Raw genomic sequence first — 16,119 nt, 5'->3', positions numbered from 1 at the left:
CCCTGATGTAAGAGGTAGCCTCCCATGGCATTGGCAACATTGCCCTTATGGCTTTGCAGGGTATAGCCTCCCACCAGCTGCTTTCATGGGCTGGCGTTGAGTGTCTGTGGTTTTTCCAGTCTCATGATGCAAGCTGTTGGTGGATATACCATTCTGGGGTCTGGAGGACGGTTGCCCCCTTCTCACAGCTCCACTTGGCAGTGCCCCAGTAGGGACTCTGTATGGACCTCCAACTTCACATTTCCCCTTCGCACTGTCCTAGCAGAGGTTCTCTGTGAGTACTCTGCCCCTGCAGCAGAATTTTGCTTGGGCATCTAGGCGTTTCCGTATGCCTTCTGAAATCTAGATGGAGGTTCCCAAACCTCAATTTTTGCCTTCTGTGCACCCTCAGGCTCAACACCATGTGGAAGCTGCTAAGTCTTGGGGCTTCCACCCTCTGAAGCAACAGCCTGGGCTGTACCTTGGTCCCTTTTAGTCACACTGGAGCGGCTTGGAAACAGGGCACCAAGTCCCCAGAGGGCACACAGCATGGGGACCCTGGGCCCGGCCCACAAAACCATTTTTTCCTCCTAGGCCTACAGGCTTGTGATAGGAGGGGCTGCCATGACGACCTCTGACGTGCCCTGTAGACATTTTCCCCAGTGTTTTGAGGATTAACATTCGGGTCCTCATTACTTACGCAAATTTCTGCAGCCAGCTTGAATTTCTCCTCAGAAAATGAGATTTTCTTTTCTATTGCGTTGTCAGGCTGCAAATTTTCCAAACTTTTATGCCCTGCTTCCCTTACAAAACTGAATGCCTTTAACAGCACCAAGTCTCCTATTGAATGCTTTGCTGCGTAGAAATTTATTCCACCAGATACCCTAAATCATCTCTCTCAAGTACAAAGTTCCACCAGCCTCTAGCACAGGGGCAAAATGCTGCCAGTCTCTTTGCTAAAACATACCGAGAGTCACCTTTGCTCTGTTTCCCAAAAAGTTTCTCATTTTCATCTGAGAACACCTCAGCCTGAACTTTTTTGTCCATATTGCCGTCAGCATTTTGGTCAAAGCTATTCAACAAGTCTGTAGGAAGTTCCAAACTTTCCCACATTTTCCTGTCTTCTTCTGAGCCATCCAAACTGTTCCACCTCTGCCTGCTACCCTCCTGAGTAGCTGGGACTGTACTAAAGTTGCATCCACGTTTTCAGGTATCTTCAGCAGCACCCTGCTCTTGGTAACAATTTACTGTTATCACGCTGCTGATAAGATGTACCCAAGAGTGGACCATTTACAAAAGAAAGAGTTTTAATGGACTTACAGTTCCACATGGCTGGGGAGGCCTCATAATCATGGTGGAAGGCAAGAAGGAGCAAGTCATATCTTACATGAATGGCAGCAGGCAAAGAGAGAGCTTGTCCTGGGAAACTCTCGTTTTAAAACCATTAGATCTTGTGAGACTTATTCACTGTAATGAGAACAACACGGGAAAGACCTGTCCCCATGATTCAGTTATCTCCCACTGGTTCTCTCCCATAACACATGGGAATTATGGGAGCTACAAGATGAGATTTGGGTGGGGACACAGAGCCAAACCATATCATAAGGTTGGGTAAAATTATAATTAAAATGAAGTTTTATAGTATATCCTTTCTAATTATTTCCATTGGTTCATATTTCTAGTCTCAAGAGCTAATAGTTCATTCATACCTTCTCAATAGCAATTCTTTCCAGTCAGGGTTAAATTTTGCATATCTACTTAAGTTCCAGGTTCTGCATTTCTTGCCTGGGTTTTCCCTCCATGATTGAAAGTACACTGTTTAACACAGTGAACAGTCATTATTTGTTGGAAAACAATCTATCCTTTTAAAAGTTTATTTTGAAATATCCTTTTAAAATGTAGTCAGTTTGTTTTTGTCAGTTCTCCAGTTTTTTTGTTATGATATGTCTAGATTTTTTTATGACATATATAGCATTCCAGAGAGGTAATGATTCAAGATTCCAAGTAACCAAGGATGTACTATGTTCCTCAATAGTTTTGTTGCTGGTAATATAACATTTTAAGATAATGGGCAGCTAAAAAGATTTTTAGTATCTGCTTCAATAATGGCTTGCTTAAAATTTCAGAGTTTGGGGAGTTTTTAGTTTTTTTTAAGAAGTATAATTTCCTTAGAGTAAAATGCACTGATCTTAAGTGTACATGTTGAATTTTGACAAATATATATATCAGCCCAAATGTGAGCATTTTATGGATAGAAGTTGTGCTAGATCACTCATTTAATTACCAATTCTGTAAACACTATTCCATATAGCACCATGTCCATGTAAACATGACCCAAATTGTGGAACTTTTTTTTTCTATTCTGGACCCCATAAGGGGCCAATATACACCTCCCTTCTCCCAGCCCCAGAGCTAGGTAACCATTTCTGTTTAGTTCTATTTCTATAACTGTTTCTGATCTTAAATTTCCTAAAATGGAATCATAGAGTATGTAGTCTTATATCTAGCTTTTAGTGTCTGATTTTTTCTTTTATTTGGTGTTTGTGAGATTGAGCCATATTGTTTATATCAGTATTTTATTCCTTTTTATTGCTGAGAAATATTCCATGCCGTTTATATCTCAAAATTTGTTTATCCATTCTGTTAGTGATAAATGTTTTGGTTGTTTCCCAGTCTGGGGCTATTATGAGTAAAGCTGCTATAAACATTCTTGTGGTGTCTTTTTGTGGACATATTTTTCTTTAGTAAATACCTAGGAGTGAAATCGCTGGGAAGGTGTTTGACTTTATTAGAAACTGCCAAAGTTTCCCAAAGTGTTTTTGCCATTTTACAGTCCTACTAGCAATATTTGAAAGTTGCCTCACGTTCTTGCCAATTCATCGTCAGTAGTATTTCGTGGTTTTAATTTCCATTTTTTCCTTGACTAATAGCGTTGAGTACGTTTTTCTGTGCATATTCATCATTTGTAGCTCTTCTTTTCTGATGTGTATATCCAAATCTTTTATGCATTCTAAAATTGGGTTGTCTTTTTATTTGCGATTGTAGGAGTTCTTAAATATTTCAGATCATTGATTTTAGAAACTTTTCTGTTTCCCTTCTTCCCTTCTTCCCTCCCTCTCCCTCCGTCATCTTACCTTTTCCTCCTGAGTAGCTGGAACTGTAGGCACAAGCCACCGTGCCCAGCAAATTTTTTGGTTGTTTTTATTTTTGTAGAGATGTGATCTTGCTATTTTGCACAGGCTGGTCTCAGACTCCTTGCCTCAAGCTGTCCTCCCACATTCTGTTTTCTAATATAAGGACTTAAAGCTGCAGATTTCCAACTAAGTATTTCTTTATCTATCCTCACAATTTATGTTTTTTTTTTTTTTTTGGAGATGGAGTCTCACTCTGTTGCCCAGGTTGGAGTGTAGTGGTAGAGTCATGGCTCACTGTAGCCTCAACCTCCTGAGCTCCAGATATCCTCCTACCTCAGCCTTCCAAGTAGCTGGAACCACAGGCATGTGCTGCCATGCCTGGCTAACTTATTTATTTATTGTAGCAGATGGGTCTCAATATGTTGCCCAGGCTGGTCTCAAACTCCTGGATTCAAACGATCCTCCCACCTTTGTCTCCCAAAGTGCTGGAATTATAGGCATGAGCCACCTCATCCAGCCCACGAATTTTTTGTTGTTGTTGTTGTTGTTTTCCCTGCAACAGAGTCTTGCTCTGTCATCCAGACTGGAGTGCAGAGGTACAATCTTGGCTTACTTTAACTTCCATCTCCTGGGTTCAAGCGATTCTCCTGCCTCAGCCTCCCGAGCAGCTGTGATTACAGGCACCGGCCACCGCACCTGGCTAATTTTTGTATTTTTAATAGAGACAAGGTTTCGCCATGTTGGCCAGGCTGGTCTTGAGCTCTTGACCTCAAGTGATCCGCTTGCCTCAGCCTCCCAGAGTGCCTGGATTACAGGCGTGAGCCGCTGTGCCCAGCCACAAATTTTGGAATGTTGTGTTTTTTCACTACTTTATTTTATTTGTATTTATTTATTTATTATGTTTTATTTTTATTATTTTTTTGAGACAGGGTCTCATTTTGTCACCCAGGCTGGAGTGCAGTGGCGAAATCTTGGCTCACTGCAGTCTCCACTTCTGGAAGTTCAAGCAGTCCTCTTGCCTCAGCCCTCAAGCAGTTGGGACTGCAGGCATGTGCCACCACACCCACATGGCGAGATGGGGTTTCACCATGTTGCCCAGGGTGGTCTTGAACTCCTGCGCCCAAGGGATCCACCTGCCTCAGCCTCCCACAGTGCTGGGATTACAGATGTAATCACACTCCCAGCCACTCTCATTGTATTTAGAAGTATTTCTTAAGTCTTATTATTTTTATCCTGATAATCTCTATAATTGGAGTGTGCAGTACATTTATGTTAATTTTATTATTGATTTGGTTGGACTTTTGTCTAACCATTGCCATTTGTTTTGCTATTTGTCTCACCTTGCTATTTGTTTCTTGTTTTTCCCAACTTTGTTCTTTCTTGCTTTCTTTGAATTAATAAAGCAATTTTTACTTTCTTTTTTAGCTCTTCTGTTGGGTTTTTAGCTATACCTCTTTGTTTAATTTTAGTGGTTACTGTAATGATTATGATAATATGCATCTGTAACATCCCTGTTGACCCAAACACTACTTCTTGTACAATATAAGAAGCTCATAGGCCAAGTGCCGTGGCTCACTCCTGTAATTTCAGAACTTTGGGAGGCTAAGGCTGGTGGATTGCCTGAGGTCAGGAGTTCAAGACCAGCCTGGCCAACATGGTGGAACCCCGTCTCCACTAAAAAGAAAAAAATACAAAAAAACTAGCCAGGCGAGGTGGCGGGCACCTGTAGTCCCAGCTACTCAGGAGGCTGAGGCAGGATAATCACTTGAACCCAGGAGGCGGAGGTTGCAGTAAGCTGAGATTATGCCATTGCACTCCAGCCTAGGGGACAGGAGTAAGACTTCGTCTCAAGAAAAGGAAAAGAAGCTCATAATAATATAATTCCATTTACCTCACTCCAGCTGTTGGTGCTGTTGTTGTCATATATTATTTCTACATGTTACAAATATAATACTTTGTTACTGTTACTCTTGCTTTAATTTTTAACCATTTTCAAAAATATTCTTATATTTACTCACATTACTATTTCTGGTTCTCCTTATTTCTTTCCTCAGATTCTTTTTTTTTTTTTTTTTAATTATCAGATCATTTCCCTTTGGCTTAAAAAAAAAAAAAAACCTTTATTTACCATTTCACTTCATGTGCATCTCCTGGCATTACATTTTTTCAGCTTTTATATGAAAGCATCTTTATTTCACTTTCATTTTTTGAAGGATATTGTCACTAGATTTAGAATTCTAGGTTTATAAATAATGATGTGGTCATGTTTTTATGCTTTATGTTTTAAAAAATAATCCTCATGTTGTAGAGACATATACTGAAGTATCTGTTCAAAATGAAATTGTTTGGGCTGGACGTGGTGGCTCACGCCTGTAATCCCAGCACTTTGGGAGAAGGCAGGCGGATCACTTGAGGTCAGGAGTTCAAGACTAACCTGGCCAACATGATGAAACCCCCATCTCTACTAAAAATACAAAAATTAGTTGGGCGTGGTGGTGCACGCCTTTGTAATGCCAGCTACTCGGGAGGCTGATACCTGGAACCGATTGAACCTGGAAGGTGGAGGCTGCAGTGAGCCCAGATTGTATCGTTGCACTCCAGCCTGGGCGACAGAATGCGACCCTGTCTCAAAAAACAAAAACAAAATAAAAGAAAATAAATTATATGGCTTGGCCATGGTGGCACACGCTTGTAATCCTAGCAGTTTGGGTGGCCGAGGCAGGAAGATCACATGAGGCCAGGTGTTTAAAACCAACCTTGGCAACACAGAGAGACCCTGTACACACGAAACCAAAAGTTAGCCAGGCGTGGTGTTGCACACCTATATTCCCAGCTACTCAGGAGGCCGAGGTAGGAGGATTGCTTGAGCCCAGGAGGTCAAGACTGCAGTGAGCCAAGATTGTGCCACTGTGCTTCAGCTCAGGTGACAGAGTGAGACCTCATCTCAAATAAATAAAAGAAATGAAATTATGTGATATCTAGGGTATGAATAGGGACATAAATGAAATAGATGGGCATTGTGATGAAGCTTGGACATGTGTACAGGGGGTTCATTATATTCTACTTTTGAATATATTTTAAGTTTTTTGTAATTTTTTAAAATTTATTTTTATACTCAGAATTTAAAGATAAGATCTAAACTTCCTGATAGGTTTTTTTATATTTGTTTGCCAGAATGGTAGCTGAATGGAGGTTGTCTCGAGGTGTTGAAGAACAGACACAAGCTTTCTTTGAGGGCTTTAATGAAATTCTTCCCCAGCAATATGTGCAATACTTTGATGCAAAGGAATTAGAGGTAATGAGTTTTCCTTCATTCCCCTGTACCATGCTAGTAAATAATGCCTTCGGTTGTCTGCTTTTAATTCACTTTCCCATCTTTCCTGTTACTGTAATACTTTTTATACTGGTGCAAAATGTTTTGAAACATCCCCAGTGGTTAAAGAAAATAATAATTTATCCAAAGATAAAACAATAGTATTACCCCCGCAAAAGTACAAATATTAGAGCTTCTCTACAATTGAGTGACTTACTTCCCTGAATATGTATATATATGACACCGTGCTTGGAACCTTGCCTTCATGAGCAATGTAGATATAATTCTTGATGTATAGTTGATAAGTCAAAGCCTACTGATTGTTTTTCTAAAACTTTGCTTAATCTTCGTCTTTCCTTGTTTATGTCCAGCTGTTTTTGTACAGTGACCTAAGGAAACAATTTGTCTTTTTCATCCCTAAAGGTCCTTTTATGTGGAATGCAAGAGATTGATTTGAATGACTGGCAAAGACATGCCATCTACCGTCATTATACGAGGACCAGCAAACAAATCATGTGGTTTTGGCAGGTTTGTTTTTAAATTTATTTCTATTAGTTGACACAGCATAATTTTTTAGAATTTGCTTACCACATATGGAAATGAGTCACAGCTCAAAATGTACCAGTGTATATAGACCCCTTAGTCCATCATATGCATTATAATAAATGAATACAGATTATAACAGCATCCTTTTAAGACTATTGCCAAGTAAGCCACACATACCTTGCATCTTTGTCCAGAGTAGAGTGTAAGACAATTCCAGATGATAAAATTTACCTACATTTTATTTAAATGGTTTTGGGGTTTTATAGGACTGCCTGTAATATGTTTTTGTTTTTTGTTTAATATCATTTATACTTCATTAATTATATAATGTTCAGAAGGCAAAATTTAAGAGATATGATTTAGGATCATAATGGTACCTCTCTAAAAATGTCTGCCGTAAGCATAGTAAATGATGTTCAACATCATTAATCATTAGAGAAATGCAAATCAAAACCACAATGAGGCTGGGTGCTGTGGCTCACACCTGTAATCCCAGCACTTTGGGAGGCCGAGGCGGGTGGATCACGAGGTCAGGAGATCAAGACCATCCTGGCTAACATGACGAAATTAGCCAGGCGTGGTGGCGCATGCCTGTAATCTCAGCTACTTGGGAGGCCGAGGCAGGAGAATCACTTGAACCCAGGAGGCAGAGGTTGCAGTGAGCCAAGATCACACTACTGCTCTCCAGCCTAGGAGACAGAGTGAGACTCCATCTCAAAAACAAAAATGAAAACAACACAATGAGATATCACATCGTACTTAGTATTATTTTTAAAGTGGAGAAAACAACCATTGCCAAGGGTGCATTGCTGGTGATAGTGTGAAATACCACACCACTGTGGAAATAGTTTGGTGGTTCCTCAAAAAGTTAAACATAGAATTAACATAAGATCCAGGAATTCCAACCCTTGGTATACAGCCCAAAAAATTGAAAGCAGAGACTCAAACAGATACTTGTATACCAGTATTCATCATCCATTTACCCACACAAAATGTGGTATATACATATACAGATGCTCCTGGACTTGTAAAGGAGTTTTATCCTGTACATCCATCATAAGTCAAAAATATCTTGAGTTGAATATTATTCAGTCCTAAAAAGTAATGAGATTTTTGGTATGTGCTACAGATAAGCGAAGTAAGCCAGACACAAATGGACAAATATTGTATAATTCCACTTACATGAGGTTACTAGAATGGGCAAATTCATAGAGGCAGAAAGTAGAATATGGGTTACCAGAAGCTGCAGGGAGCAAAAATGGGAAGTTGTGTTTAATGTATACATAGTTTTTACTTGGGATGATGAAAAAGTTGGAAATAGTGTTGATGGTTGCACAACAGTGTGAATGTACTTAATGTTATTAAATTACACTCAAAATGGTTAAAATCAAGAATTTATGTCATGTATATTTTACAACAATTTAAAAAATTAAATTTAAAAATCTGCTATACATGTAAAGAAATTCATATGAGAAACTTAAAGATAAACTGAGCTTCTGTAACAAGTAAGGTTACAATTGTAGGATAATTGATAATAGTACAATAGGATAAAAATTATTCCTTACAAAAAAGTTTTTGGTTGAGGCAAAACAGTTATACTACAGGCTAGAAACATTCTCTAGAAACCTTTTGTTTTGAGTCAGAATTGTATGAAATAAAAACCACATGATTCTAGCTATGTGTAGCTGTACCAAAACCTAAAGAACATTGAGAAGAGGAGGTTATTGGGATATATCCTGCTTCAGAATTCTGTGAATTTCATTAAAGTTGTTTATTAAACCAAAAAGTCTATACTGACTCAAGGTCTCTATCCTGTGTAGCCACATGAATATCCTATAGGACAGGCAGATCTGGGGCTGGGGGGTGGTGGTGGGATGGGGAGTCACAGGAAGGGCTGCCCTAGAAGAGCTAATCTTAAAACTTCATGAGTAAGGAGCTCTTGGTCTCAGTCCATCTTACTTTTTATATATCCCTTTAAGTATATTGTCCTAAGAGTTATATAAGGAAAGGTTGCTGGGGCTTTGATAAACATGGAAATGGCCCTCCATCCATAGTGTTGGATTAAGTAATTATCTAATGCAGTGGACACCAGGGGTTCCTTTAAGATTTGAAATGAGCTAGATACAGTGGCTTGCTCCTATAGTCCCAAATACTCTGGAGACTGAGGCGGGAGGATTGCCTGCTGCCCAGGAGTTAGAGGCTGCAATGAGCTATGATTGTACCACTGCACCCCAGCCTGGGCCACAGAACAAGACCTCACCTCTAAAAAGAGTAAAAGATCTGAAATCATTATTTTTCTTTCTTATTTAGTGTGCCGAATGTAACATATGACATATATATCTCTTTAAATATACTTTTAACAGTTTGTTAAAGAAATTGATAATGAGAAGAGAATGAGACTTCTACAGTTTGTTACTGGAACCTGCCGATTGCCACTAGGAGGATTTGCTGATCTCATGGGTATGTATACAGGATCACTTTTCCTATACAGAAAACTGTTTATCATGCTGCTTTACGTGAATGTGTATACAGCGTATCAGAAGCAACAAAGACAAGGATAACCATTTTCTTAACTATTCCCAGTTAGCGTGGATTTGTATAACCTTTAAAATAAGTTTTAGTCCTTACCTCTAGAAATTTTTAACCCTCAAGCTAGAACCCACAGCTAACTCATTAGGACAGCAGTCTTCTGTATGTAAATCTGTTCATTTAGTGATTTGCCAAACATGTGTCTCTTATGAGTCAATCATTATTGGTTGTATTATTTAACAATGTGAGAAGATCATTGTATAATACAATAGTGGATTGTAGTTTCTGTATTGTGTTTAAAACCACTCTTCCCTGGGAGACAGGGAGTTCTTTGAGATATGGATTCATATCTTCTTCATCTTTTTATTTTTTGCCACTGGCAAAGTGCCTGTTACACAGCAATCTGCTGCTTAAAATGAATATTGAGATGAGTGACTGTGGCAATATTTACTTTGCTACCAAACAATAAATTATTAAAGTAAATTCAAGTATTTCTTTAATACCAACATTATCCCAAGTACCATAGGAAGATACACAGAGAAGTTATGATCCTTAAGCCTGCTTCAGGTGAAGCAGAGTTAAAATTAGGAGAACTAAGCAGGTAATTTTGAATACAGAGCATGGAACCAGTTTAGAAAAGACTTTAAACCAGATCAAAAGAATTTGGTTATTACTGTGAGGGTATTGGAAGCTGTGGAACTTTTTGAAGAGAGGAAAACTTGCTCAAGCTGCATTTAGGAAGATTTGATAGGAAGATACAGGGTGGATTAAAAGATGGTGAGGGCCTAGAGATAAGAAGAAATCGTTGCAGCAATGATGAGAACCTGATCTCAGGAGACGGAAATAGAAAAGAGAGGGTAGATGCTAGAGAAAGTTCCAAAGGTAGAAACAGGTAGAGAGCTTAATAGAAAATGAAGTGTAAGAGAGGGGTATCAGCAATAATTGTCATGTTATAGAACATGGAACAATGGAGAAGTCAGGAAGTATAAAGAGTATGCATGGTTGTAGATGTTGGGGGAGGATGCTGAGCAGCTTAGAACCTGCTGAATTTAAGGTAACTGCCAGAAAACCAAGTAGAAAACCCCAGGGGAGCAGCTGTAGAGGTAACAATATATGAGTTAGAGTTAAGAGGAAACAGAAGAAGTTGAATCATCAGAGCAGTGACATTTGATGCTGTGAGAATGTGTGGTCTCGGGCAGCAATAGAATACAGAGAGGAGTAGAAGGCTAATGCCTAGAACCATCTGCATGTAGGAATAAGACAGAAGGAAATAGCCTAGGCCAGGCACAGCCTTACGCCTGTAATCCCAGCACTTTTGGAGGCCGAGGTGGGTGGATCGCTTGAGCTCAGGAGTTTGAGAACAGCTGGGGCGACGTGGTGAAACCCCGTCTCTACTAAAAATACAAAAATTAGCTGGGTGTGGTGATGCACACTTGTAGCCCCAGCTACTCAGGAGGCTGCGGCAGGAGAATCGCTTGAACCCGGGAGGAGGCAGAGGTTGCAGTGAACTGAGATCATACCACTGCACTCCAGCCTGGCGACAGAGTGAGACTTCATCTTAAAGGAAAAGAAAAGATGGAATTAGCCTGGAACCCAATTTAAAGGAGAGACCAGAGAATGAGAAGAAGAAAGAAGTAGCATACTGTCTGAGAAGCAAGTAGAAGTGCTGCAGAGCACTTCTTCAGTGCTGCAGAGAGGTCTCAGAAGGGTGACTTCTAGGAAAGTTTTTGTTAGAAGACAGAAACAGTGAGATTGTAGTTTGGAGAATTTTAGAGGCTATCTAGTTTATTTTGTTTGTTTTAGTTTCAAATCTTTACTCTTTTTTACTTCTTAAATTGTTCTTAATTGACAAAATTGTACATATTTAGGGGTACAGTTTTTATTTTGATACATGTATACAATATGTAATGATCAAGTCGGGGTAATTAGCATATCCATCACCTCAAACATTTATCAATTCTTTCTGTTGCGAACATTCAAAACCCACTTTTCTAACTCTTTATAAACATACAGGCCAGGCACAGTGGTTCACACCTGTAATCCTAGCACTTCGGGAGGCTGAGACAGGAGGAACACAGAAGCCCAGGGGTTTGAGACAAGACTGGGCAATATAGGGAGACCCTGTCTCTACAGAAAATTTAGAAATTAGCTGAGCATGGTGGTACACGCCTATAGTCCCTTCTATTCAGGAGGTTGAGGTGGGAAGATCACTTGAGCCTTGGAGGTGAAGGTTGCAGTGAGCCAAGGTCATGCCACTGCACTCCAGTCTCAGTGACAGAGTGAGACCCTATCTTAAAAATACATACACTGGACGTGGTGGCTCACGCATGTAATCCCAGCACTTTGGGAGGCCAAGGCAGGCGGATCACCTGAGGTCAGGAGTTCAAGACCAGCCTGGCCATCGTGGTAAAACCCCTTCTCTACGAAAAATGCAAAAAAAAAAAAAAAATATATATATATATATATATTTATATATTTTTATATATACACACACATATATACATACACACACGCAATAAATTGTTGTTGATTATAGTCATTGTATAGTGCTGTAGAACACCAGAACTTATTCTTCCTGCCGATCTGTACTTGTGTATCTATTAACCAACCTTTGACTCTCCCCTCCTTCCTGCCACCCTTCCGTAGTAATCACCGTTCTACTTTGTACTTCTATGAGATTGGCTTTTTTAGCTTTCACATGAGTGAGAGCATATACTCTTTATCTTTTTGTGCTTGGCTTATGTCACTTACAATGTCCTCCATGTTCATCTATGTTGTCATAAATGACAGAATTTTGCTCTTTTAAATGGCTGAATAGTATTCCAGTTTGTTTATATACCACATTACATTTTCTTTATCCATTTACCTGATGATGGACACGTAAGTTGATTCCCTATCTTGGCTTGTGAATGGTGCTGCAGTAGACATGGGAGTGCAGATGTCTCTTTGACATACTGATTTCCTTTTCTTTAGAGAATACCCCATAGTGGGATTGCTGGATCATATGGTTGTTGGGAGTCTGAGATGGGTAGACCTCTTAAGGCCAGGAGTTTGAGACCAGCCTGGCCAACATAGTGAAACCCTGTCTCTACTAAAAATACCCAAAAAAAAGAATTTTTTTTTTTTTTTTTTTTTTTTTTTTTTTTTCTGAGAGTGGTGGTATGCGCCTGCAATCCCAGCTACCTGGGAAGCAGAGGTTGCACTGTAGCCTGGGTGATGGAGCAGTACTCTGTCTCAAAAAGTTAATAATAATAATAAGAAGAAGAATTTACATCCCCTCCAACAATATATAAGAGTTCCTCTTTTTCCACATCCTTGCCAGCATTTGTTATTTTTTAATCTATAACAGTCATTCTAACTGACGAGTGATGACCCTTCATTGTGGTTTTGATTTGCATCTCTCTGGTGATTAGTTACATTTAACATTGTTATTTTGAGAGATCTATTTAGCTCATATCCCATGTTTTAATGCATTGTTTTTCTTCTTTTTTGCTGTTGAGTTCTTGTATATTCTGGATATTCTTTGTTGGATGAATAGTTTGCGGATACTTTCTCCCATTCTGCAGATTGTCTCTACACTCTGTTGATTGTTTCCTTTGCTATGCCAAAGCTTTTTAGTTTCATATAACCCCATTTGTCTATTTTTTGTTTTTGTCGCCTGTGCTTTTCAGGTCTTCTTTATAAAATCTTTGCTCAGGCTGGGCACGGTGATCATGCCTGTAATCCCAGCACTTTGGGAGGCCAAGACGGGTGGATCACCTGAGGTCGGGAGTTCAAGACCAGCCTGACCACGGAGAAATCCTGTCTCTACTAAAAATACAAAAATTAGCTGGGCATGGCGGCGCATGCCTGTAATCCCAGCTACTCGGGAGGCTGAGGCAGGAGAATCGCTTGAACCTGGGAGGCGGAGGTTGTGGTGAGCTGAGATTGCCCCACTGCACTCTGCTATAAAATACTGAGTAGAGGCCGGGCGTGATGGCTCACGCCTGTAATCTCAGCACTTTGGGAGGCCAAGGTGGGTGGATCACTTGAGGTCAGGAGTTCAAGACCAGCCTGACCAGCATGGCAAAACCCCATCTATACTAAAAATAAAAAAATTAGCTGGGTGTGGTAGTGTACATCTGTAATCCCAGCTACTCTAAGGCATGAGAATTGCTTGAACCCAGGAGGCGGAGGTTGCATTGAGCCAGTTGTGCCACTGCCATCCAGCCTGGGTGACAGAGTGAGACTCGGTCTCAAAAAATATATATAGAGAGTAGAGAGAACATGCAGAGTGAGTTAATTTTATGTGTTGAACACCACAGAATAATTTTAACTTTTAACTGTCTTTTTTTATAATGTTTCCTGTATTACTGGATTTTTTACATAACTACTTGTGAAAATAATTCAGTGTTATTAAATACAAAAGCACTAACAATTTATATTAGGTATACTTAGTATACTCGGTTTAGTCAGGTGGGACATGAGAAAATTCTTTGTGTCTGACAGTGTCACACATTGCAGAACAGTTAATGTTCCTGCCCCCTTCTAATTAAAATATCTAGTAGCACTACTAATCATTGAGACCAACAATAAATGCTTCCTAGGGAAAAGTAATGATCTTTTAGAAAACCAGTGTTTTTATGATCGCTATTCACAGCTCTCTCCAGCAGCAGGTAAATGAGGGGCAAGAATTTTATGTTTATACTTGTATCTGTTTTTGTAAGGGTATGCCCTACAGTACCTGTAAGTTCTAGCATTAATAATATGGAATTCACTAGGATGTTTACATTTCACAAAGTTTTGTCAATTCTGTATTTAAATCAAGTTTTATTATAGTTTCCTTATTGTGTTTCAAACTACTAAAAGTAAGCTTTTTCAGTGTTCTTGTGTAAGCTTTTATTAATCATAACAATGTGTTATTCTGGCTAAAGAATGCTAGATGAAACTGCATTTTTCTCCTCTGGGGCTTATATTAACAAACTAGTTGTCAAACTTTTACACTTACCAGACTCACCCAGAAGCTTGTTAAAGCACATATTGCTGAGCCTCACCCCTAGAGTTTCTTTTTGTTTATTGGTTGGTTTTGAGTTTTTTGAGGGTTTTTTTTGAGATAGGGTCTCATTCTGTCACCCAGGTGAGAGTGTAGTGGCGCGATCGACTCAACCGCATCCTTGCTGCGCAGATTCAAGCAATTCTCCTGCCTCAGTCTCCTGAGTAGCTGGGATTACAGGCATATGCCACCACACTTGGCTAGTTTTTGTATTTTTAGTAGAGATCAGGATTCACCATATTGGCCAGACTGATCTTGAACTCCTGACCTCAAGTGATCTACCCGCCTTGGCCTCTCAAAGTACTCGGATTACAGGCATGAGCCACTACACCCAACTCAGAGTTTCTGAATTAGTAAGCTGATGTGTGGGGCCTGTGGATTTATGGTTCTAACAAGTTCCCTCATGATGCTGATGCTTATTGGATTGGGGAACATTGGATTGGGGAACACAGTTTGAGATCCACTATACTAACAAAGTTTATGATTTCATTATGTTTTAGGGAGCAATGGACCACAGAAATTCTGCATTGAAAAAGTTGGGAAAGAAAATTGGCTACCCAGAAGTCATACCTGGTAAGTACAATCAAAAAGGATAGAGAAAACAGCTTTTGTCCATTTATCTGTAGCTATTTAAAGCCAGCTAGAAATTAAAAATGATACTTAGTAGATTTAGAGAGTAGCACCGCCATCATAGCAATCCAGTTTAAGAGCATTTTGTTCACCCCAGTGTGATTCCTTACAACTATTTGCAATCAATTCCTTTTTTTACATCTGAATTTTTTTTTTAATGTGGGATTTAGAGTTATTTTCATTTTTCTCTGAAGGCAGCAAAAGAAGTCAAAGTTAGGAGACCTGCGTCTAACATCATGACCACAAATATTCTCATTTGAAATCTAATTACATTTCTAAAAATATAGAAAACTAAATCTAATCCTAATCTCAGAGCAAATATATTAATGTTTTGGAATTCAACCTAATGTCAACAATATTTGAACCTTGCTTTGTGGGATATATTTTAGTGGTCACATATGGTCCTTACTGGATATCTGACCTCTTTACTGTTTTATTGTCTATTCCTTTTTGTTTTTATACATATGTTTTATACATACATGTAGTGTTCAAATAACAATTTTATTGATATATAATTTACATATTATAAAACTCACCTTCTTAAATTATGCAGTTCAGTTCAGTGGTTTGTTTTGTTGTTGTTGTTGTTTGAGACGGGGTCTCACTTTGTAGACCAGGCTGGAGTTCAGTGGCTTGATCTCGGCTCACTGCAACCTCTGCCTCCCAGGTTCAAGCAATTCTTTTGCCTCAGCCTCCCAAGCAGCTCGGCCACCCGCCACCACGTCTAGCTAATTTTTGTATTTTTAGTAGAGACAGGGTTTTACCATGTTGGTCAGGCCAATCTCAAACTCCTGACCTCAGGTGATCCACCCACCTCAGCCTCCCAAAGTGTTGGGATTATAGGCTCCAAAACATTTTTTTTCACCCTCCCAAAAATCCATGTACCCATTAGCAGTCACTCCCCTTTTATCCCCTATGTAGCCCTTGGTAACCTCTAATCTACTTTCTGTCTCTAT

The 16,119-nt window shown here is 39.5% G+C and overlaps 1 protein-coding gene across 4 annotated transcripts in view; it reads left to right on the top strand.

Moving 5' to 3' along the window:
* Positions 1 to 16,119, top strand: part of ITCH (itchy E3 ubiquitin protein ligase) — a 160,844-nt gene that overhangs the window by 138,771 nt on the left and 5,954 nt on the right. For all 4 annotated transcript variants that reach the window (XM_011972439.1, XM_011972437.1, XM_011972438.1 and 1 more), the window contains 4 exons: positions 6,288 to 6,408; positions 6,850 to 6,954; positions 9,336 to 9,432; positions 15,034 to 15,106. In XM_011972439.1, coding sequence (XP_011827829.1) covers positions 6,288 to 6,408; positions 6,850 to 6,954; positions 9,336 to 9,432; positions 15,034 to 15,106 — 396 coding nt within the window. The remainder of the gene's footprint in view (positions 1 to 6,287; positions 6,409 to 6,849; positions 6,955 to 9,335; positions 9,433 to 15,033; positions 15,107 to 16,119) is intronic.

Source organism: Mandrillus leucophaeus, unplaced genomic scaffold (genome assembly GCF_000951045.1).
Source record: "Mandrillus leucophaeus isolate KB7577 unplaced genomic scaffold, Mleu.le_1.0 Scaffold129, whole genome shotgun sequence".
NCBI classification, from domain to species: domain Eukaryota; kingdom Metazoa; phylum Chordata; class Mammalia; order Primates; family Cercopithecidae; genus Mandrillus; species Mandrillus leucophaeus.
This window is presented reverse-complemented; position numbering and strand designations above follow the sequence as displayed.